This window comes from Moschus berezovskii, chromosome 11, assembly GCF_049115385.1.
Source record: "Moschus berezovskii isolate FMDL1 chromosome 11, NW_MosBer_1.0, whole genome shotgun sequence".
Lineage (NCBI taxonomy): Eukaryota > Metazoa > Chordata > Mammalia > Artiodactyla > Moschidae > Moschus > Moschus berezovskii.
This window is the reverse complement of record NC_142470.1, coordinates 92,326,487-92,350,652: the sequence shown is the minus strand read 5'-3', so window position 1 is coordinate 92,350,652 and position 24,166 is coordinate 92,326,487. Positions and strand designations below refer to the sequence as shown.

Genomic DNA, 24,166 nt, shown 5'->3' with positions numbered 1-24,166 from the left:
ATGGGGTCACAAAGAGTCAGACACAACTGAGCACAAATACAAGCAAGAAAGAAGAGTAATGTTACTGAAAAAAGGGAATTCATAAGCTTCTCTTTCATTCCATAGCTCTGGTGTGATGAAGCTGTCCTGTACATGCTCACACAGCATTGCTGCCTCCTGACACCTTCCTTTAGCTGTAACCAGGCATCTTAATTGCTGCCTGTTGGTTGTTGAATGCCTGGCAGGTCATAATATGTATGTTATCTCATTGACTCTGTTAAGCAAACAGAGTCTAGTGAGCATAGGAATCTTTGACAGACCACGCAGCCAGTAAGCGGGAGAATTTGGATTCCTCTCGGGACTGTCTGGCTTCATTACCTGTGCTTTTTCCTATGATGCTTCCCATCATTTCCCCATCTCTTGTTCAGAAACAGGGTAGGAATGACCATGTTGGCATACATGCCTGATTTGTGCCCTTTAGATTTACTTTATTTTCAGTATCAAGTTTTGCCAATTTTAGGAGATATTTCCATATAATATATATAAAAAAACAACTTTAAAAAGTATTTATTTATTTAATTGCACCAGGTCCTAGCTGCAGCAGATGGAATCTTTAGTTGCAGCACCTGTGATATAGTTCCCTGACCAGGAATCAAACCTGGGCCCCCACATTGAAAGCGTGGAGTCTTAGCCACGGGACCACCAGGGAAGTCCCAAAAAAGTGTTTTTATCTCTTATCAAAGCAGAAGTTTTTGAAAACCTTTCCAAGTGCTAAAATCCTGTTGTTTAGTCGCTCAGTTGTGTACAACTCTTTTGTGACCCCATGGGCTGTAGCCTGCCAGGCTCTTGTGTCCTTAGGATTCTCCAGGCAAGTATACTGGAGCGGGTTGCCATTTCCTTCTCCAGGGGAATCTTTCTGACCCAGGGATCAGATCCTGTCTCCTGCATTGGCAAGCGTATTCTTTACTACTGAGCCACCAGGGAAGCCCACTAAAGTGAAAACTCTATGAAAACACATTTCCCAATCCCTTTCTGTCTCTTCTCTAAGTGGAGGGCTTCCCTGGTGGCTCAGAGGTTAAAGCGTCTGCCTCCAATGCGGGAGACCCGGGTTCGATCCCTGGGTCAGGAAGATCCCCTGGAGAAGGAAATGCTAACCCACTCCAGTATTCTTGCCTGGAGAATCCCATGGACGGAGAAGCCTGGTAGGCTACAGTCCACGGGGTCGCAAAGAGTCAGACACGACTGAGCGACGGAACGGAACGGAACTCTGAGTGGAATGTCATCCTATTTGTATTTAGTGTTTGACACCTGTTGGGAACTAGAGAACAATTTCCAGTCAGGATTATTACTGAGAGCCTGTGGCTTTAGCGTGCTTACAGCTAGAGCTGGCCGACCTCACCTACTTAGTCTCAGAGCTTCTCGACCTTTTTCTGTTCCCAGTGGCATCCTTTGTGCCTCCCTATTTTTTGTGTTTTACTTCATGTCTCAGTTTTTTCACGCTACCTCTAGGTCAAAAGAAATACCTAACATTTCTACTTATAAAATAGTTAGGTCCAAGCAACTAAATATGTATAAATATTTATATTCTAATGACTTAGTACCCACTTGAAAAATACACACTGAAAAAGATATTATTTTTATTTCATTTTTAAATAGCCACAAATACTAATGTGTGTCAGGCATTGTGCAATTTCTTAAATCTTGGAATCATATTGATAGTGTCACCCTTATTGCTTGTTCCAGAATGATTTTTTTTGCTTCACAAAGATATGATATCATTGGTAGAAACATAGAATGATTTAATGGGCGAACTTTGTAGTTTGCGTGGAGTCTGACAAATATTGAGTATAGCTATATTTCCCTTGGAAGTTTGAAATATCTTCTGGTATCCCTCTGAGTTTATGATAGTGCTTTGAGGAGACGGGAGTTCTTTACCAAGTACCAAGGGAACCAAAGGTTTAGTCCTTTGTCTTATCAACAAGATGAAAGACTTGACCGAAGGAGCCAAGATGGGAGAGTGTGTGTGTGTGTGTGTGTGTGTGTGTGTGTGTGTGTGTGTGTCAGAGAGAGAGAGAAAGAGACTGTGTGAAAGGGTGACCATGTTCAGAGGGCAGATATGTTTTATTTGTAGCCCACGGGATATCGGAAACACCCACTTCACACCATCAGTAGCGGCGTAAATCCGTATAGTTACACTCAGCTCCCCTTGCAAAAATGTTTGTCCCAAACTCAGTATCCGATTAAAAAAAAAAAATCTGCTAATACATGTTTGTATGTAGGCACCAGAAAAAATATTTCATTGTGTGAGAGTCCAAGGGAGAGGACACAGTGTGCACAGCACTCTTGGCTGGTCTCCTGATAGGGCTGCGTTCTGTGCTATGTCATATAAATGTGTTATGCATTATCGCCACCAGCTTCTCACATTCTTAAATGAAAATATCTTGCAAGAAGGTAGTAACACCTGTGGAGAAAACAAGTTGCACTGAAGAGGGCTCAAGGGAGCTAGTGATTATTCAAACCATCGAGAAGTGATTAAGCATATTGAGAGAGATGCTGGCAAGATGACATAAACTTGGCTGTGCGCTGCTGCCTGCTTGCTGCACACACCTAATTTATCACTAGCACTGACTATTAAAGAATTAGATAACTGGTATTTCATAGGCTTTCTATTATTAAAAAAAAACTGTGGAGTGTTATAGAGATGTTTACCAGTGTTTTAGTATTATTTAGGGAACTTGGATAGGATTTTTGGATGAGCTGGATGAGCAATGTTTTTTCCCACCTATAATAATGCAATCTAGGCTCCTGCTAAACAAAATGCACTATCCAAATATGTATTTGGTTACAGATTAGATTCTACCAACAAAATATTCCATTAACAACATTTTCATTGATGTTTGTTTTAAAAACATTTAAAGTGCTACACGAATATAATTTTCTACTGATGTGAACATGTAGAACTTACATGTCTTTCTCAGTGTCCCTGGCCTAGATTGCTCAAAGTCCCAGAGAAAGTTGAAAGCTGTGTGTGTTTTCCATGTGTAAAATAGCTAGCTAGTGGGAAGCTGCTGTCTAGCACAGGAAATTTAGCTTGATCCTCTGTGATGGCCTAGAGGGGTGGGCTGAAGGTGAAAAGTGGGAGAGAGCCACAAGAAGGAGAGGCTATATGTACCCACAGAGCTGATTCACGTGGTTGTACAGCAGAAACTAACACAACACTGTAAAGCAATCAAACTCCAATTCAAAAAATAAATCAAAAGAATTTTTTAAATGTGTGTATGTTCTGAAGCAGCCTACCTCCCCTACGACACCCACCAAGCCTGTGGTGCCCCTGGAGTGGGCCTCAGGAGTGATGCCGAAGCCAGATCCTACAGTCATCAACAAGCACATAAGGAAATTAGTTGAGGTAAGTGAGCACTAAGAGGCCCCTTTCTCTTTCCAGAATGTTCTCTGGTACCAGCCTAGGTATCAGCTGGAGTCCATTAAGACAGCCCTCTGGCAGGTAGGAGAAAGCTCTGCCTGGCCATGGCTTCTGGGGAAAGAATCTCCCAGGAAGGCCCCCATTCTCCTTTCTTTCTGTGGGTTCTCACTTGTCCAAATACTCACAGCTACTTAGAACCCCTGTCTTCCCCAGGCTTTTGACACATTTGTCATTGCCCCTGCAACACAAAGGACTGTTTGAAGGTTAGAATCTACTCATTAAAAATCCACATGGGGGGACTTTCCTAGTGGTCCAGCAGTTAAGAATCTGCCTTCCAATGCAGGGGATGCGGGTTCGATCCCTGGTTGGGGCACTAATATCCCACAGGCCACAGGGCAGTTAAGCTCATGAGCTGCAACTTCTAAGCCCGTGTGCCACAACTTCTAAGCCTGTGTGCCACAATGAAGACCCAATGCAGTCAAAAAACAAACAAGAAACAACCCACATGGATCATAATAAAATGCTTGATAAATTGGTTACCTGAGGCTAGGAGGAAAATCCTGCAAGTTAAATAGTCTCTTCAGCTTTGTATGTTTAGAGGTCTGTGACACAGCAGCACAATACCGTTTAGGTCAGAAACATCACTTAATGAAGGGCAAATTGATGTCAGAGTTTTCCGTGTAAAAAAAGAGTAGATACACCAATGTGGGAAAGATGAAATATCTCAGGCGCTAGAAACTGTGATTATTGATTACACACCTACCTTCGAGGATCAGTATATCTTCAGGTGCAATAGAAACAAGTCTTTGGTATATAATGTACTCTTTGCTGGGAAATAATGTTTACAGAAAAAGAATGTTCTGCATCTTGGATCATCCACAAAACCATGAGGTGCTGATAGAAAAGTTTCATGGAGCATGTGTGGCAGAAAGGGAGGAAATGGTGAGGGAAGATGATGAGAAAGCCATAAGGTCAGTGGGGACCATATGATGATGTGGTAGTGACAGACCCCAGTGGAGCCAGGGAAAGTGGGCAGAGGATCCAGGGACATGGAACTGTGGCTCAGGAAAGTCTAGAATCAGGAAATAAAAAAGGTATTCTCTCTCCTACTCTTATGTCTGCTTTTCTCTGAATGTTCACTCCATTCTCTGCAGACAGGCCTTCTTTGCTCCACATGCGGAGTCTATTTTGCCCCTCAGTACTTTATCTCTTTTCTCTAATTCCAATTTCATGGGGGAAGGTTGACCCAGTTTTGATAGGTTGAGTACCACTAATTTAATCAAATAAATGACTGGGTTTTACTTGAATTTCCATAATGAGTTTTATTCCGCAAAAAATCTTATACTCTCAGTATAAATATGGGTATTAGATGATAAATTGTAAGCACTCCATAATAGTTAAATTTTAAGCAGTTTTGATTTGGATAAGTATTAAAAGTGAAACTTACAAAAAAGTTCAGTTATCTATGGATAAACTTATGATGAGTGCCAAGCAGTCATATTTTAATGAAGTAATTTGTTCATTTATTCATTGCCTACTTCCCAAAATACTCCTGAAGCAGCCTGCAACCCAAGGCAATACACATAAAATATAATAGAAATCAGAAGGGAAAGAGAGAGAGGTTCATTACAGCTAGACTCTGAGTCAAGTATTTGCATACATGTGTTTGCAGGGAGAACTCAATTTTTTTTAAATCCTAAAAGGGCAATAGAAAATTCTTTTTTATTTTTCTCTGATTATAAGGAAAGCCAGGGGAATTCCACTGGAAGTCCAGTGGTTAGGACTCAGCTCTCTCACTGGCCCCAGGTTCAGTGCCTGGTTGGGGAATTAAGATCTCACAAGCCATGAGGTGAGGCCAAAAAAAAAAAAAAGCCAGAAAACTTGTGAATATAAATGCATTACATAAAACATAGAAAGTAGAAAGTTTTACTTTCAGTCTTCTGCCTAGGGATAATCACTGATAACTTGTAGATGATCTTGTATGACTTTATTTTACTCCCTCCATACATATACACACATGCACGCATATATACATGTATATCTTTCAGCAAACTTAAGAATTCTGAATTCTTACATATATATATGTAGATCTGCTTTTTATTTATTTATTTGCTTAAACAACAGATATTTATTTCTCAGAATTCTGGAGGCTAGAAGTCCAGGATCAAAGTGTTGCCAGGTTTGGTTTCTCCTGAGAGCTCTCTCTTCGGTTTGCACATGGCCATCTTCTTGTTGAATCCTCACATGGCCTTTATATTATGCACACACACCCCTCGTGTCTCTTCCTTATCTTGTAAGGATACTATCATATTAGATTAAGGCTCCACTCTATTAGCCTTTCCCAGGTGGAAGAGTGGTAAAAAATTGCCTGCCAATGCAGGAGATGCAGGAGACCGGGGTTCCATTCCTGGGTTGAGAAGATCCCCTGGAGTAGGAAATGGCAACCCACTCCAATATTATTCTTGCTTGGAAAATTCCATGAACAGAGGGGCCTGGTGGGCCACAGTCCATGGAGTTGCAAAGAGCAGGACAATCACCTCTTTGAAGACCTTATTTCTAAATACAGTCACATGGATTAGGGCCACCTATAAGACCTCATTTAACATTAATTACTTCCTTAAAGATCCTATTTCCAAATACAGTTACATTCTGAGGTGCTGGAGGTTGAGACTTCAACAAATAAATTTAGGAAGGCGCTATCATCACATAATAGATGCCAACATTAAGATGTCAGAAATTTTACAGTTAATGACTAAAAATGCAGACATCAAAAAAAGCTTCAGTAAGCAGTTGAAACACACTTGAAACAAATGAAAAATGAAGCCTCAACAAAGAAATAAAAGTCTCAACAATGCAAGAGAAGTTGTAAAGAAGAACCAAGTGGAAACTTCGTAAGCAAAAAATATAATAAAAATATAATATTTATATAAAATAAATAAAAAACTCAGTGCATGGATTCAACAGAAAATGGAAGAGTCAGAGAAAAGAATCAATGAACTGGAAGAAAGAACAGTAAAAATCTCCCAATATGAGCAACAGAGAGAAAATAGAGTGGGAAAAAGCTCTAATTCTCAGGGACCTATGGGGCTACAACAAAAGATTTAACATTTGTTATTTTGGAGGTCTGGGAGAAGAGGAGAGAAAGAGTGAGACTGAAAAAGTACTCAAATAATAGTTGAAAAGCCCCCAGATTTGGCAAAAAGCCATAAATCTATAGATTTCAGAAGCTGAGTAAATTCCAAAAAGGGTAAGCACAAAGACATTTATACAAAAACATACCACATTTAGATTTCTGACTGCTAACTACAAACTAGTAAATGACTTACTGTGCTTTTCTGCACATTTTGTTTATAGGAGGTTGGCAGTGCAGTGATTGAAAAATGTATAAACTAAGATCAGGGGACCTGGTTTTGAACTTCAGATATTCTATACCAACAGGCTCATCCTGGAGCAAATTACTGCATCTCTTTGTATTAGATTTCTTATCTGAAAAATGGAGTAATAATATGCCCCCCCCGCCCCACTCCCATAGAAGTGTTGTCAGAATTAAATGAGAAAATTTATGTAAAATAATTGTCATACAGCAGGCACTCAATAAGTGTCCACATGTACACTAGATCTGCTTTTTAGACTGTACTGTCTCTACTAAGTTATAATACCATGTTGTTTTGGCTAATGTAGCTTTGATTACTGATAATGTACACTGTCTCTCATTACTCCTCATTTTTTAATTTGAAGTATAATTGACCTTCTAGGTGTTCTAGGTATTTGACATTTCTACACATTATAAAATGATCACCATAAGAGGTCTGGTTACCAACTGTCACAATACAATGATATTAAAATATTATTGACTGTATTCCCCAAGCTGTGCTTTCCATCCCATGTCATTAGTAACTGGAGTTACATTTGTAACTGTAAATTAAGAGTTTTCACCTCTTAATTTCTCTTGCCTATTCTTTCATCCTCCCACTCCCCTCACCTCTGGCAACCACCTGTTTGTCCTCTGTATCTATGAGTCTGTTTCTGTTTTATTTTGTTTGTTCATTTGTTTTTTGAATCCTACATATAAGTGAAATCATATGAACTCCCAGAGTTCACTCAAACTCAACGTCCATTGAGTTGGTGATGCCATCCAGCCATCTCATTCTCTGTCGTCCTCTTCGCCTCCTGCCCCCAATCCTTCCCAGCATCAGAGTCTTTTCCAGTGAGTCATCTTTTCAAAAACAAATATTTTTGTTTTCTTTAGAAAAAATACACAAAAAGGAATTGATGGATTGTATGATAGTTCTATTTTTAATTTTTTGAGGAACCTCCTTACTGTTTTCATAGTGGCTGCACAATTTTATAATCCCACCAAAAACAGTACATGAGGGTTCCCTTTTCTCCACATCCTCAACAACAGTTGTTGTTTGTTGTCTTTTTGATAATAGCCATTCTGACAGGTGTGGGGTGGTATCTCATTGTGGTTTTGATTTGCATTTCCCTGAGATGAGCGATGAGTGATATTGAGCATTTTTTCATATGTCTGTTGACCATCTGTAAATCTTCTTTAGAAAAATGTCTGTTCAGGTCCTCTGCCTTTAAAAAAGTTTTTTTTTTTTTTTTTGGTCAGTTCTTTGTATGTTTTGAATATTATCCCCTTTTAAGATGTATCATTTGCAAATACCTTCTCCTATTCAGTAGGTGGCCTTTTCCTTTTGTTGATAGTTTCCTTCCCTGTGCAAAAGCATTTTAGTTTGATATAGTCCCAGTTGTTTGTTTTTGCTTTTGGTTCCCTTGCCTGAGGTCATTACTCCTCATCTTTAACAATTTTAGGCTATTTTCAACATGTTACTTCTATCGGAACTTTAGAATTAATTTGTTCATTTAAAACAAATTCCCACTGGGATTTTTGTTGGAATTGCATTACATGTATACTTTGATTTTTGAGATAATTTAACATTTAAAGTTTCACTTTCTATTGTCACGGTGTTGGCATTTGTAAATTCACCAGCCTCACTCCTACTCAACCCAGAGGTCTCAGTTTAGACCTTGCTTTCTTCAGGAAATATTTTAAAATTTCCCTCCCCACCTCCCCTCATAGCATTCTGCCTTTATCTTTAGCATCACACTTATCTCATCATAAAGGCTTCTCAATTTTGTTATCTCCCACTAGATTTCAAGCTCATTGATAGAAGAAGTAATATGCTGATTATGCTTTCCCAACAACAAGTTCAGAGGCTGCCTCTTAAATATTCAATAAACATTCGTCTTTGCTTTGCAGTCTGTGTTCAGGAACTATGACCACGACCGTGATGGGTATATCTCCCAAGAAGACTTTGAAAGTATAGCTGCCAGTTTTCCCTTCTTGGATTCCTTTTGTGTGCTGGACAAAGATCAGTAAGTTTCATTTTGTTATATTATAATGCAGCTGTCCTGAGGCAGAAAGTTACTATCAAAGGAGAGCAGAGAAGTCTATCCCTAATTTACATCCTGAAAGCATCGATGCTAGTGATTTGATGAGATGTGTCTAACCTTTTGCTGATGTTTTCTTCGTGTCCATGGACATGACTGGTTGGATGGGATCACAAGGCAGATCACATCATTAGTGTTAAGTAGGAGCTCACTTGCAAATTAGCCCAGCTCTCCATTTCACACATTACTGCTACTACTTAGCAGATGAACTATCATCAACCCCCAAACCTCCATCAAAAAAAGAATAGAAGCTAATTATAGTTAGGTCTAGTATAGTAAAGTCTTCATCATTACTGGACCAGGGAGTAATCTTAGAAATCATCAAGTAAGATTTTTTTTTTAGATTACTTATGATGTTCAGCTGCAGGTGACAGGTACAGATAGCCAGAAAGTGTCCGTGCTTTGTTTTTTCCTTTGCTAGTTCAAATGCTGTCTTGAGAAACAAAGGAAAAATATGTTTCTCTTTAGCTTCAAATGATTTGTGAGAGATTAAGTAACTTTAGAGGCTAAAACCTGTATCATTAATTTTTTTAAAAAAATTGGCAAGAAACTCTGACATATTTTATCACTTCATTTTTAATTATGTGAGATTAGTTCCTAGTTTAAAAATCATCTGCAATGAAATACTGGATTTTATATTGGTTAAATATCCAAATTATATCATATTAAAATCCTCTAATATTTGTGTTGGTGTGAGAAATTTTTTTAAAGTTAAACCTGTAAATAATTCAGCACAAGGAAAGCCTTGGTAATTTATCATAAACATCTTAAAACCTTAATCTATCTTCTACTGTATAACTAGATCAGAGAAATACTTTAAAAATACTAATATGCTTTTAAAATAAATTATTAGAAACATAAGCTTCTCTTATTAAATCAAATTTAAATTATCTGCTCTGTTTCTGTCAGTAACATGTATGTAGAATATGAACTTAAAATCACTTTCCAGTCTTCATTTTCTTGCTCTGCCATTCTTTAGATGGAACTGAGTCTGTCCCAGAAAATACATATAGTTTTTCCTAAAAATACAATAATCTTCCGTAAAAATGAAGGTTTAAAGTATCCCTACATGAGTTCTTGTCAGACATGCTTAGATATGTTGATTTTGAGAGGAAAGTGGACCATCCAGGAGAAGATTCTGGCAGATTGCTGAAGACATGGCACCAAGATTCAAGAGAACAGTCAGGGCAGGAGACATAGATTGTCAGGTCTTCAGTACAGTGGTGTGAGCTGGAGTCCTAGGAGTGTGAGCACATTCTGATGGGAAAGTTTATTATTTTAATTCCAACAAATTCTTATCTTTTGGCCCCACAGCATATGGGATCTAGTTCTCAGACCAGGGATCAAATCCACACCCCCTGCAGAGGCAGCACAGAGTTTTAACCACTGGGCCATCAGGGAAATCCTTCTGATAGGAAAATTTAGAGAAACATGAGCATGGGGCCTGGGAACATGGCTTCAGGGACTCCTCTCCCCACATGCAGAAGCTGAAAGACATGGATCCTTCAGAAGAGCTAGAGAAGGAGGAGCAGAAGAGGCAGAAGGGAGCCATGGCTACATGGAATCACCAGGGAGCATGGAGAAGGGATGTCAAAAAGGGGGAATCCTATCCCCATGTCATGCGCTGCCAGGAGGTCAGCAAGTGCAAGGAATGAGAAAAGGCCACTGAGGATGTTACTGTGACAGCTTCAGTAGAATGGTGAATTAGAAACCTGATTATTTGGAGGAAGAGTAATTGAAGGAAATGGAAAAAATGTCTACTGAATACTCCTCCGAAAACTTCAGGAGTAAGAGGACAACTTCAGGAGTAAGAGAGAAAAGACAAGTGTTGGAATGGAGGCAGGAGTAAGGAAAGACCTTTTTAAGGAGGAGACGTCCTGAGTGTATTTATAAACAGAAGAATGAGAGGCTGACAAGATGGAGCAGAACTTAGAAGGAGTAGTGTCCTGGAGAGTGGGGCGGGGGGATGGAGGTGGGAGAATGACCCCAAGAAGAACAGATGAGAGGTAAAGGAATTCTGAATCAGCACAGAAGGGTGTGATCTTCAACACATGCTGATGTAGCGAGAAGGCAACATGAAGTTCACCTATGTCAATGAATTTGATGGGGTCTTTTGCTAAACAAGGAGTCAGGGTGTGCAGTGGTAGGTGGAACCAGAGATTCTATGTGAAGAAGATCTGGCAGAATCACTCTAGTGAATGGTCTGTGTGCCAGTAAGACATGAATGAAAAGGTTACCAATGGTAGTGATCTGGATGACATCAGGTGGAAAAATTTGAGAATGGTGGGTCCAGTTATCATGGTTTTCTGCCTTTCTTAGGCAACCTGATTCTTGCAAACCCTATTATGAGGCAAAGGCTAGAAAGGAGATGTACTTCTGGAAGCTACTATTTGTAACGAAGAAGACTTTCTGTGCTACAGTGTGCAAGTCACCACCCCCCCCCCACACACACACACGCTCTGTGCTTTGGCACTGAAAGCTGTCCTTTGAGGTCCTCTCCTTTCGGATGTGAACGTGTGAACAGGATAGCGAACATTCCCACCTGCTTTGGTCACAAAGGTTTGGAAGGCGAGTGATTTAAGTGTGGCAACTACTGAGCGGCATGCATTTAAAGAGCCCTCTGTTCTTGGTTCTCTTCACAGGGATGGCCTAATCAGTAAGGATGAAATGATGGCTTACTTCCTGAGAGCTAAGTCCCAACTACACTGTAAAATGGGACCAGGATTTGTCCATAATTTTCAGGAGATGACCTATCTCAAGCCAACCTTCTGTGAACACTGTGCAGGATTTGTAAGTCTGTTTTTCAGTGTTTTCACTTGTATGTAGTGATTTGTGCAGTTCTCTGAGAATGTGGGAAAATGGTCCACTAACAGAGTCTATGGTCTGTCTTAGATCATGTAAACTATGATGGCTCCCTGAAATGAAACATTCGATTAAAAGCAAGATCTGCAGGTTTAGCTACACTCTTTCTAGGAATGCAGGTCTGACAAAGACAGGGAAGGCTGGGGAGGCCTATTAACTCAAGAGAGCAGTTTGACTGTTTCTACCTGCCAGGGAAAGGTTCTGCCCAGTGAGCCCTGGCACTCATCACTAGGTGGGTACAACTAAGTGGGGGTATTTCTCATAGCCAGCTCCTCCCAGTTCTTGTTTTATATGGTGTCAATCACTGGAAATCTATCATGACGTGGCTCAATAATTCATAGCTCAGAAAGGAAAAAAATCTTCTCAAAGATAAGGTGGTTATAATAATAAATAACATTTACTTGGCATTTGACAGGAATGAACTATTTAGAGACATTAGAGTGATTGATCCTCATAAGTAGCCCAGGAGGTGGGCGTTTTACTCTCCCCATTTGTGTATGAAGGGAGGGAGGTCCAGGGTGGATAACCCAATTCTCCCCAGGTTTCACAGCCAATAATGACTAGATCTGGGACTCAAATGCAGGTATTCTGGTTGTACCTACACCACTGCAACAAAGGAAGGTTGTACACATCGTTTCCCACATTTGACGATTCTTTGGCAATTAAGATCAGGTTTGGCCTTGGTGTTAAACAAAGACCCTTGAGCTCTGAACATCTTCTAGTTGATATCCTAGTAATAAAAGATGGAAAATGTGGTACCTACACGAGGGTAGCCCAGCAGCCAGGTGAGTGGCATTTGTTCAGGTGCCAACTCAGTTTTGTCAGCTTCATTCAGCAGTCATGTCCCGCTGTGGACCCATACGAAATTCACAGTTGATATCATATAAGCTCCCACTAAATTATATTTTTCTCTTTCATTCTTTTAAAAAAAGTTTAATATTTATTTATTTTTTGTCTGTGTCATATCTTAGTTGAAGCAGGCAAGTACTTCATGCCGCATGTGGATTTCTCTCTAATTGTACTGCATGGGCTCAGTAGTTGCAGTGAGCAGGCTTAGTTGCCCTGAGACATGTGGGAGCTTAGTTCCTTGATCAGGGATTGAAACCTCATCCCCTGCATTGCAAGGCAGAGTCTTTACTACTGGACCACCAGGGGAGTCCCTCCCGTTCATTCTTGAATAACTGGCTTTGAGGAACCGAAGGGCAGGAGTTTCTATTCAAGCATCCCTCTGAGAATGGATAAATTAGAGGCAGTGGTTACATCAAAGATGGCCCCAAGTGATCATAGCAGCTGCTGTGGTCAAGGGGCAAGGCCAGCTCTCTCCACCCACCCCAGGGAAAGAGAGGTTCTCCTACCAGCTACGCCACTGGGATTGTGTCACCTGACCACTTGATCATCAAACAAATACGTCTCCTTTTTCATGTTTCTCTCTTCTGAGGGGGACTTTTGCCTGTGTCTAGACCTGAAAAATGCTCGAGAGGGAGGGGGCCATGTACAACTCTCTACTGCAGAGGGACGCCCAGGAAATTTCTTTGGCCAGGGCCTGGCTCAACCAAAAGTCAAGTTGAGGCTTCTGACCCTGGCATGGTGTGAGAGTTGGTTGGTCCTTATCAAATCTCAAGGTCTTATCTCCATTCCCCAGTGCTTCTGGAAGTCTCTCCCTCCCATGGAGGCACAGGTTCTGTAGAAGCAACAAGGTAGGATTCTTGGAGCTTCCACACTCCCCTCCTCAACTCATCACAGTACATTTCCTGCACTAGGTTTTAGATGCAGCTGTGATCAGGTAGAACGCTCTGGACTTGGAGTCCAGAACTCTGTATCTCAATTCTGCCCTTAACTCTATATCCTTGACCAAGTTATTGACCATTTCTGAGTCTCTATTTTCCTATTTGTAAGGGAGGGTTAAAACTTACCTGTCATGTCGTTTTGATGATTAAATGATATCAGACGTTGCATGCCACAGAGCTCAAAGTAAATCCTTCTCTCTTTGTTTTTCAGTGTGCCTTGATACTTTTTGAGTTTAATTGAGATGAACTCATTTATAGTTTTAAAAGCCCTTTTTACTTTCCAAAATATACTTAATTTCATTGCTACAATTTGAGTTGATCTTTACACAGGCATATTAAAAAAAAAAAAAATCTCATTGGTTTTCAAAGGGATTTATAAAATATCATGTTCTAGATGGGCACTGAAGGGAATTATGGGGGAGTAGAAAGGACTATTTTTTAGTGCCTGTACCACATACTTTTGAAATAAATTCCATTTTGAGGGTAAGGAAGGCAAACAGACACTGCTTGAAATACATTGATTTTAGAATTAGAATTCCAAAGCTGAAAGAGTTTTGCTAATTCCCTTACTTTGAACTCCAGAGAAGTTAAGTGACTTTCCTAAGGTCACATTGGATCATGAACAGCAGAATCATGACTCATATTCAGGTCTCCTGATGCTCAGTCCAGTGTTCCTTCCACCACAAACAATCACTCCTACACAAGCTTGAGATCTCACAGTCAAAGGGCTATGGGAAGTATCCTCTCCTATCCTGGGCTTGTATGCTGACCCAGAGCCTCTTTCTGCCTCGTGTTGTCTCCTGGTTCTTAAGTAAGCATTAGCAAGCAATGCTCTGACTTACCCTCCTCATGGGTCTCATGCTTGACTTTATCTTTTTCAGCAGTTTAGCAGGTTCTGCAGCTGTGCTAATAACATGCTATAGCCAGATAATCAGATGCTTCTTAAACCTTATCCTCTCTTGTCCTAGATCAGTGGCTTTTGCTCTGATCTCATGCAAAACACCCAGGATCCATGGCTTCCTGTTCCTCAAGCGACACATTCTTCACCTTCTTCTTTCCCTGCTGACTGGCTATGAGATCTTGTCACATGACTTCCCCTCTCTGTAGCTCAGTCTCCTCACCTATAAAAATAAGAAAGTTATCATTACCTATCTCATAAGGATCTGGAGGAGGGCACGGCAACCCACTCCAGTGTTCTTGCCTGGAGAATCCCCATGGACAGAGGAGCCTGGCAGGCTACAGTCCATGGGGTCGCAGAGTCAGACACGACGAGTGGCTAAGCACAGGGATACTGTGAGCATTAAATGAATTGCTACACATAGCTTACTCATTACTCACTTTCTTTGTGAAACTGCCTTTCACATAGCAAGAGTTCATTCAGTGCTATCACTGTTATTTTTATTGTTACAAAGACCAAGGGCTCTGTGAGGAAACATTTTCTCATACCCACAAAGTTTCCCAGATGTGGGACCTTGCAAATTATTTGAATTCCTGCATCAAGACTCTAGCCTTTTATAAAAGGGAAGAAAACTTACCATAAAGGTCCTTACAGCTCTGACAGACGTGATTGGCCTACCTACCTACTTCCTTTTCTGCAGTGACACCTCCCCATCCCTCTTCCAGTCATCCGAGACATCTGAGGCCTTGCTTCCAGTTAGTTGTCTTAATAATCCTTCCTGTCTCCAAGGCAAAATGTTACCTTGTCCCAAGAGACGTTTGTAATGTCTTCTGAAGGAACAAATTACTTTTAAGGCTCAAAGAAATCACTCTCCACTGGTGGGATTTCCTTGTGAGAAAGACAGTAAGGAGCAACCTTCCTACCACCTTGAAACAGCAGCTACTTGCTCTTCTCCTAGGGCCATGATGCCCACACTCAGGGCATTGTTCTCCTATAACATTGCGCACGACATCCCTGTCAGTGTCAATAGCCCCTACCAGCCCTGTTTCTATCAAAATGATTTTATTAGGTAGATATCAGTCACTCAGCCTAACCACGAAGAGGTTAGGAATGGAGCTTCTCCAACTTTAGGGCTAAGCCCATTTAATTCATTCATGCTCCCTCCTCCTGATGTCTCTGGTTCCCATATGCAAGTGCTGCAGGAGGCCTGAGAAAGAACATGGGAAGTGCCCTTCTTCACGGAGGTTACAGCATGGCAGAGGCTTGTGAGGACACTGTCACCACCGTGATAATCCTCAACTGCCTGGGCAGACACTCCCTTGTCACTTCCTGCATCCTACTTCTACCTGGGTTGGCACAGCCCTGGCACAGACCAAACACCGGGTACATAGAATAACGACATTTTGGACGTTTTGTGTTCCATCAAGGCAGAAATGCTTCTCAGAAAATAACCAAGCAAAATTCAAATGCTCTAGTAGGATGGTTTGCTTGGGTTGCTTAATTTCCTGTGCTGTGTGCTTTGCTGTGCCTAGTGTTTAGTCGTGTCCCACTCTTTGTAACCCCCTGGACTGTAGCCCACCAGGCTCCTCTGTCTATGGGGATTCTCCAGGCAACAATACTAGAGTAGGTTGTCATGCTCTCCCCTGGGGGATCTTCCCATCCCAAGGATCGAACCCAGGCCTCCCCATTGCAGGTGGATTCTTTACCATCTGAGCCACCAGGGAATCCCAAGAATACTGAAGTGGGTAGCCTATCCCTTTGACGGGGGAGCTTCCCCACCCAGGAAATGAACCGGGGTCTCCCAAATTACAGGTGGATTTTTTACCAGCTGAGTTACCTGGGAAGCCCTTAGGGGCGCCAAAGCTGTGTGAATTGGAAGGTTGGGAATAGTTGTGTGTGCACCGCCACGTGTAACACATATAGCTAGTGGGAACCTACTGTACAGCGCAGGGACCTCAGTTTGGTGCTTTGTGGTGACCTAGTTGGATGGCATGAGGAGTGGGGATAGGAGGAAGGCTCAAGAGGGAGGGGATGTATGTATATATATAGCTGATTCACTTTGCTGTACAGCAGAAACAAGCATAACTATAGTTGTAAAGTAACTATACCCTAATTTAAAAAAAAAGAAAAGGAAAGGAAAGCAGAGGGATCTAGGGCTTCCAAAGGCAGAGGGACAAAAATCTTTCTGTGAATTTTGCTGAGAGCGCATTACAACAGAGTCCAATAAATTCACCAGTATCAGCTTCCCATCCCAGCTCCCGTTTGGCTCCCAGTAAGAAAACGGAAGCCAAACTCCTGTTATTGCTCCAGCTGGAGTGGGCTGGGAGAGGGTCCTTCTATCTGACAGGAAGGGTGTCAGGAGCAGCTACATCCTGTTTGTGCTCCACCAGTCATCACGTTTCCCAGGACTTCCTTCTCTGTGGCCTTGTTTTCTTTCCAGATTTCTCTTCGGATTCCCTGACATTCCTTTGTCTTTTTGTTACAGCTCTGGGGCATAATCAAACAAGGATACAAATGCAAAGGTATGTAATCGTTATTTTGTTAAAATTTTTAAATGTGACATTTGGGGCAGAAGACATAATCGTCTGATGGAAACTTTAAAGCTTTCGGCATCTTGGGGAACCAGGGGCTTTGGGGCTACTGGCAACTGAAGAGTTAATGTGTCCAGGAAAGGACTCCCTGACGTTTCATTTCGGAGAGCCCAGGCTGGAATTTTATTCCAAGCAAACTACACTTATCATCCCACACACATCTAATCCCTGTCCCTAAAATGTCCTGCTCATCATTAGCACATTCAAGGTGGGAATTCTGAGGAGAGCAAGCCCAATGGAAATAAGAACTTTATTTATAAGTATATAAGAACTTTGTCCTTCAAGGGAAAAAAAAAGAACCCATGCTCATTTCTGTAATACTTATGCATCTCTTTCGGCTCTCACATAGCTAGTCCTGTCTCTACTAAATCATAGATGATGATGAGAGAAGAGGAGACACTTTTGCCCTTTTCAATGAATTTGCTCATATACTCCCCCCATTTAATTGAAATTTATAGCAATTGAATAAATATATATTTAATAAATGAAAATTGTAGATACTTTTGTTGCTACTTGTAGATAAAAGATTATTACATATTATTATGTAATATGTATTATGCAGACTGTTCATACTGGTTCTTTTAAGAATCTGATAATGCTCTTAAAAAATATAACAAAACCACAAAAGGAAATATTGTAATCACAGAATGCCTTCAGATTAATAATGTTCCCTGCGATGCCTTTTTTCTCTAGCTATCTTTCAGTATTTGGCTCTCATTTTACAAAGAGTAGGGAGCTTTCTTAAACCTCTGTGGGAGTCACCCTTTAGTGCTCAGGGAACGAAAAAATCCCTTTAGTTTTCTGAATCAGTTGTCTTAGTCTAACTTGAATTGTTCCTTTCAAGCAGCAAAGATACTGGTTTCTCCCCCTTATGCACTAGACAGACAGGCATATACACACACAATTTTATGAAGATGAAAACCAATTAAACCCTAAGATCTCTGTTCATATGGTATTTTCTCTTAAAGATACATAGAGTGAAAAGTCTAATTAAAGCAGACCAATCATTACAATTTGATCTTTCCATGATGTCATTACAAAACCATTTGAAACTAGACCACTTAGGACTGGAGTCCCCAGTCTCCAGGCTGCAGACCAGTACCTGCTGTCAGATCAGTGGCAGCATTAGATTAGAAATAAAGTGCATGATAAATGTAATGTGCTTGCATCATCCCCAAACCATCTTTCCTACCCCTGGTCTGTGGAAACATTGTCTTCCATGAAGAAATTGGTCCCTGGTGCCGATAAATTTGGGGACCACTGATTTAGAGGGAAACAGTTTTGAAAATAATGAGAAAGCTCCTTTTTGATGGTGAGAGAGAAATATACCTTTTAAAATGTCCGTATCTGTCCAGTGATTCTAAGAGGAATGTAGAACTCTCATCGCAGGAAATAATTGTGCTGTTATTTTCCAAAGTGGCCAAAATTTTCTACCCCAAGTAGCAATTAATATCTACTTTCTTAACTAAAGCATCTCATGGGACGATCACAGGGTCTGCTGCATGCCATTTCCAAGCCACAGTCAATGAAACATGTTTATTGAGCATAAGCTCACCTTGTCTTCTGCTTCTGTGCCGAGAAAGGAAGTGAAAGATGAAATCACTTGCTCTGAAAAAGGTTTGGGGACATGAAGAAGAATAGAAAATGCAGACAAATCCTGAGTGGAGGGATGCCTTGCTATTAATAATGAGAGGCAGCAGTAGGTCCTGGGAGAGAGTAGACGCTGAGGCTTCTCACCTTCCTTCTGGCTCAGGGAGTGCATTTATGGGGAACGGATCTTGGTCTGGAGAAAAACCCCAGTCCCATGTAATTTACAACTAGTTTGGGGACAAAGGCAACTCCTCCCCTCAGGCTGCCCCTGCTTGTTGCTCCCAGCACTTTAATGAACTATGTAGAAGAAGCAACAGAATAAAAGAGAGAACTTTAGGAACCCCACGAAGGGAAGAGAGTCCTGTTGGCCCCGTCACTGCCCCTAGACACACCGGTGGATCTGAGATTCAACACAGAGACAAGGGTGGGGAGGGGAGTCCGGACAGCCCAAAGACCACCCTGGAAACCTGGTCAGCACCCAACACACGAGGCTCATGCTAATCCCCTGTGATGCTTTGGGTTGTTTCAGATTGTGGAGCCAACTGTCATAAACAGTGCAAAGACCTCCTGGTTCTGGCCTGCAGGAGGTTTGCCCGGGCACCCTCCTTGGGCAGCAGTCATGGGTCACTGCCTGGAAGTCCCTCGTTGCCCCCAGGTAATGTCCTCTACTTTCTTTCCCACTGTGATTTCTCTCTGCTCACCTTCCAATCCTGCACCTTGGTTGGGTTTTGGATCTAAAACTGGTCAGAGTCATTATTATAAACACAAAGGTCTTCTTCAGAGTGAGCAGCAGTGGCTAAAAACGCTTGAACCCTGCAGGCTGTCTCTGCTTTCCGGTCTCAATGACCTGAGGCCAGTTTCACTCCACCTCTGATCTACTCCTTTAGGACCTTGCCCTTCAGACTCCTGTTGTCTGCAACCACTTTGACCATTTGCTATGAAGCAGTCGGATGTCAAATAATCACAATAATCACAGTAAGCTTTCCCCTTCCAGTGCAGGATGAGGTGTTTGAGTTCCCTGGTGTCACTGCTGGACACCGAGACCTGGACAGCAGAGCCATCACACTGGTCACAGGCTCCTCTGGCAAGATCTCCGTGCGGCTGCAGCGGGCCACCACCAGCCAGGCCACCCAGACCGAGCCTGTGTGGTCAGAGGCTGGCTGGGGGGACTCAGGGTCCCACACCTTCCCCAAAATGAAGTCCAAGTTCCACAACAAAGCAGCAAAGGACAAAGGGTTTGCCAAGTGGGAAAATGAGAAGCCCAGGGTGCAGGCTGGTGTGGATGTTGTTGACCGAGGCACCACGTTCGAACCTGACCAGGATGAAGCAGACATGGATGGGACCAAACAGGATGGTGAGGTCAGTGCTGGTCAAACTACGGATAAAATCAGAAGAGGGGAGCAGGAAGGGACCGAGATGAGTGTCACAGCAAATCCACAAGGCACCCTGGTAGTTTTGAAAGCAGAGTGGTTGGAAAACAAGATATATCACTTTTGTTTTTTTAAAGACATATCACTTTTAGTCTTGCTGTTGGCTAATTATGTGACTCTGGGCAAATGGTCTCTTCTCCTTGGACCTCAGTTTCATCATGTATAAAACTGAACCAAGGGACTTCCTGGTGGTCCATTGGTTAGGATTTCACCTTCCAATGCAGGGAATGTGGGTTTGATCCCTGGTCGGGGAGGTAAGACCCCACATGCCTCTTGGCCAAAAAACCAAACATAAAATGGAAACAATATTGTAACAAATTCAACATAGGCTTTGAAAATGGTCTGCATCAAAAAAAAAAAAAAATCTTAAAAAAAAACCAACCACCTGAACTGAATGGGTTCTAAAACTCAGTGAAGATTTTCCTGTCTGTGGACTGATATCATGTCTAGGGACCCTTGTGTGTATCTAATATATCAGTACACTATAACCATGAGCTTAGTTTTCTAACTAGAATCAGGGCGCAAACTCAGAGAAGGCAGTGGAAGCAAAAAGTTTGCAGACGGAGGAGAGTTGGAAACTCTTTCCCCTACTTAAAAAAAAAAAAAAAGGCTTTTGACAGCATCATGGAGGAGAAGGTGGTGAATATCAGAGGTGTGGGGGCTTCAGGATTCTATAAGAGTCTTTGCCTCCACACAAAAATGATGCTCAAATCATCCAAAGCAAATTGGGAAGCATATGGAATGTGTTACAACAAGCTGAAAATATAAATTGATTCAAGATGGACTTAGATAAATTTATTAGTCAACAGTCTATAGTGTATTAAGAAAAGGATTTGAGTAAATTGGTGTCATATTCCTAACCTTTAAAGCAATGTCATGGAAGGCAGCCATTGCCTCCCTACTGAATCATAAAGACTATTAGGTTAGGCAGAGATCCTACTAGATCAAGCCGATGTTCTTTATTCTTATGATTGGACCTCCACATTCCACTTGTCATCAGATCTCAGCACAGTCTCCATAGTTATCTATGATGAGAAAAATGTCAATGACCTTTAACCAAAATTCCTTCCTCATTGAAGACAGTAAGGATGCCGCACATGATCGTCAGTCATATGAAGTTTATTGTAAGTTCCTGCTGAGCCATTGTTTCCCTCTTATAACAATAACTTTTAAAACAGCTTTATTGAGATATAATTTGTGTACTGTAACATTTCCCCATCTAAAGTATATAATTCAGTGGGTTTTTGTATATTCACAGAGTTTCACAACCATCACTACAATCTAATTTAAGAACATTTACACCATGTGCTGGGTGGACTACATGATCTTTTAATTCTCTCTAAATCTTGAGAGCACAAAATACTGGTCATTTGTGATGTTCCCTCAAAATTATCTGATAAATTGCTTTCTGGGGATAGTTTTATTTTACCAAGAGAGATCCCGTGGTACAACAGGTTCTGATTCATATTGCAGGATGGCTGACTTCAGCTGAGGACACTGAAGGCAGCTGTGTTGGCATTTGGAAGGAGCAAGATAAGAAACTCTGAAGAACACTCCAGCGCTCAGGAAGTTATCTGAAAAGATATCTGGACATTTACTGGCTTGTGACACTGTGGGATCTATGACTGAACTGTGGGCCAGAGGATTTACCCTATGAACTATTTATTTCCTCCTCCCCTGCTCCTAGTGAGGTGCCACAGAGAGATGTGTTATGTAGTTGGTGATTTCCTCTCCTTTCTCTAGAGCCATTTATATACGGGTGAAATGGAAGCTTTTGGGCATGTACTTGATATTCATTCTCTAAACTCAGACTTTACTTTTCTGTGAGAATGTTACTTCAGTGTTTTGATAAACTTCTGAGGGGGGTGTTTAATGAGGAGTCGATTTAATGGTCTTTTTGTGTGCTTTGTGGACGGGACCAGGACTTAACATTTTCTTGAGAGGCAAGGAAGCTCTTCCAGGCTTGGAATGCAGTGGTTCTTCTAATAACGATCTGTTGCAAGGAGAAGCTGTTTACATTGTTCTTACCATACAATGTGCAACAAGCCACACTTTTATAATCATATGTCTTACCAAATCTGCATCACTAGGTAGCCATGATACATCCATGAAACATCTCCTAATATTTGTAATTGCCATGGGGAAAAATTCACTAAATACTTGTCCCATCTGACTAGGTTTAGCCATCTTTCCTAAGGCTGCTATTAATAAGTGTCAGTAGCAATTAAAAAAATCAATTCAAGTTTTCGGGGATAAAATTAAGGAGAAAACAAACCATCCCTCCAACCACATACTGAAATATTTTTAAAACTCAACCAGCAATTTTTAAAACCTCAAAACAGTTTTAACAATTTTTTTTTGTTAAAAAAGAAAAAAAAATTGGTTGTGAAAGAGAGCTGGCATGCTCTTCCTAAGAAATTGCCATCCATGGTTAAAAAAAAGAGAGACATAGAAAGCAAATCACCACAAACTGCCTCTGATTAACATTTCATTTAAACTTTTAAAGTATCAGTATTTTGAATATCTTCCTTTGACTCAGCATCACTAGACACGGGTCTGTTTCTTACATGATGAATTAGAAGAAAGCACTTGGTTCAAGATATTGAAAAATAGAGATGGGTTTGAGCGTAGGGGTGAGGAGAATGACCTGCTACCAAGTGACCAGTCAGAAACTGGATCCACAGAGGCACACTGGTCTTCATCTGGGAGCAATCCATGTTAAGACTCAGTTTCTTTGGGGGCAGTTGCTTTAATAAAGAAATGCCTTTCTTCTCACTTTCCATTAGGTAAATGAAGACAGTTCTGTTCAGCAAACACTTGTTGAATACGTGCTCTGGGCAGGTTCTGTGTTAGATGCACAAAGAGGAGCAACCCTTCATCTCTCTCCTTGGAGATGAGAGTCTGTTCGTGTTAAGGCAAGTTGACTCTCTAAAATACTGTTTCAAATTCGCTAGAACTGACTCAATCAGGCCAAACAGATCCAGAGATCAATTTGCAAAGGTAATGCAAATTAAATAAAGTTATTAGGTGAGGGGCTGTGATTAAGCTAGAAAATACAAGAACTCACCATTTGCAAGCACCTCAGAAAGCAAACAGCCATTCTTAGCATTGTTTCTATGTATATATACTCTCTATTCCTATTCATAAATGCAATGAAATACATGTTATCAAAATAATAACAGAAAATAGCAATTTAAGTACAAGAAAACTTTCTTGTGTGTATGTCTTGTGTTGTTGTTAAGGAATGTTAAGACTTATTTTTCATCTCAAAGCAGTTATTTCACTTGCCATTTAGTTTGGGTTATTTTTGAGATTTCAAATATACAGAAAGTTTTATATGATCAGCCTTCCTGTGACAAAGATACTAAATGAAACTGGAGTGAAAACAAAAAATAATAAAACAAGCATATTTGTGTGTATATATGTATATAAATTATTTTATATATGTGTGTTTATATATATACATGGCTCAGTTCAGTTCAGTTCAGTTCAGTCGCTCAGTTGTGTCCAACTCTCCGCGACTCCATGAATCACAGCACACCAGGCCTCCCTGTCCATCACCAACTCCCAGAGTTCACTCAAACTCATGTCCACAGAGTCGGTGATGCCATCCAGCCATCTCATTCTCGGTCGTCCCCTTCTCCTCCTGCCCCCAACCTTTCCTAGCATCAGAGTCTTTTCCAGTGAGTCAACTCGTCGCATGAGGTGGCCAAAGTATTGCAGTTTCAGCTGTAGCATCAGTCCTTCCAATGAACACCCAGGATTGATCTCCTTTAGAATGGACTGGTTGGATCTCCTTGCAGTCCAAGGGACTCTCAAGAGTCTTCTCCAGCACCACAGTTCAAAAGCATCAATTCTTTGGCGATCAGCTTTCTTCACAGTCCAACTCTGACATCCATACATGACCACGGGGAAAACCATAGCCTTGACTAGATGGACCTTTGTTGGCAAAGTAATGTCTCTGCTTTTCAATATACTATCAAGGTTGGTCATAACTTTCCTTCCAAGGAGCAAGCGTCTTTTAATTTCATGGCTGCAATCAGCATCTGCAGTGATTTTGGAGCCCCAAAAAATAAAGTCTGACACTGTTTCCACTGTTTTTTCATCTATTTCCCATGAAGTGATGGGACCAGATGCCATGATCTTTGTTT

General features: G+C 41.2%; 1 protein-coding gene across 3 annotated transcripts in view; it reads left to right on the top strand.

Annotated features, from left to right (window-relative positions):
- Positions 1-23,434, top strand: part of RASGRP3 (RAS guanyl releasing protein 3) — an 85,734-nt gene extending 62,300 nt beyond the window's left edge. For 2 of the 3 annotated variants that reach the window (XM_088841547.1, XM_088841546.1), the window contains 7 exons: positions 3,269-3,385; positions 8,667-8,782; positions 11,500-11,647; positions 16,890-16,926; positions 19,115-19,240; positions 19,580-19,944; positions 21,489-23,434. In XM_088841547.1, the coding sequence (XP_088697673.1) occupies positions 3,269-3,385; positions 8,667-8,782; positions 11,500-11,647; positions 16,890-16,926; positions 19,115-19,240; positions 19,580-19,944; positions 21,489-21,497 (918 nt within the window). In that variant the 3' untranslated portion in view covers positions 21,498-23,434. The remainder of the gene's footprint in view (positions 1-3,268; positions 3,386-8,666; positions 8,783-11,499; positions 11,648-16,889; positions 16,927-19,114; positions 19,241-19,579; positions 19,945-21,488) is intronic. The other variant, XM_055399625.2, reaches the window with a different exon arrangement.
- The last annotated feature ends 732 nt before the right edge of the window (positions 23,435-24,166 follow it).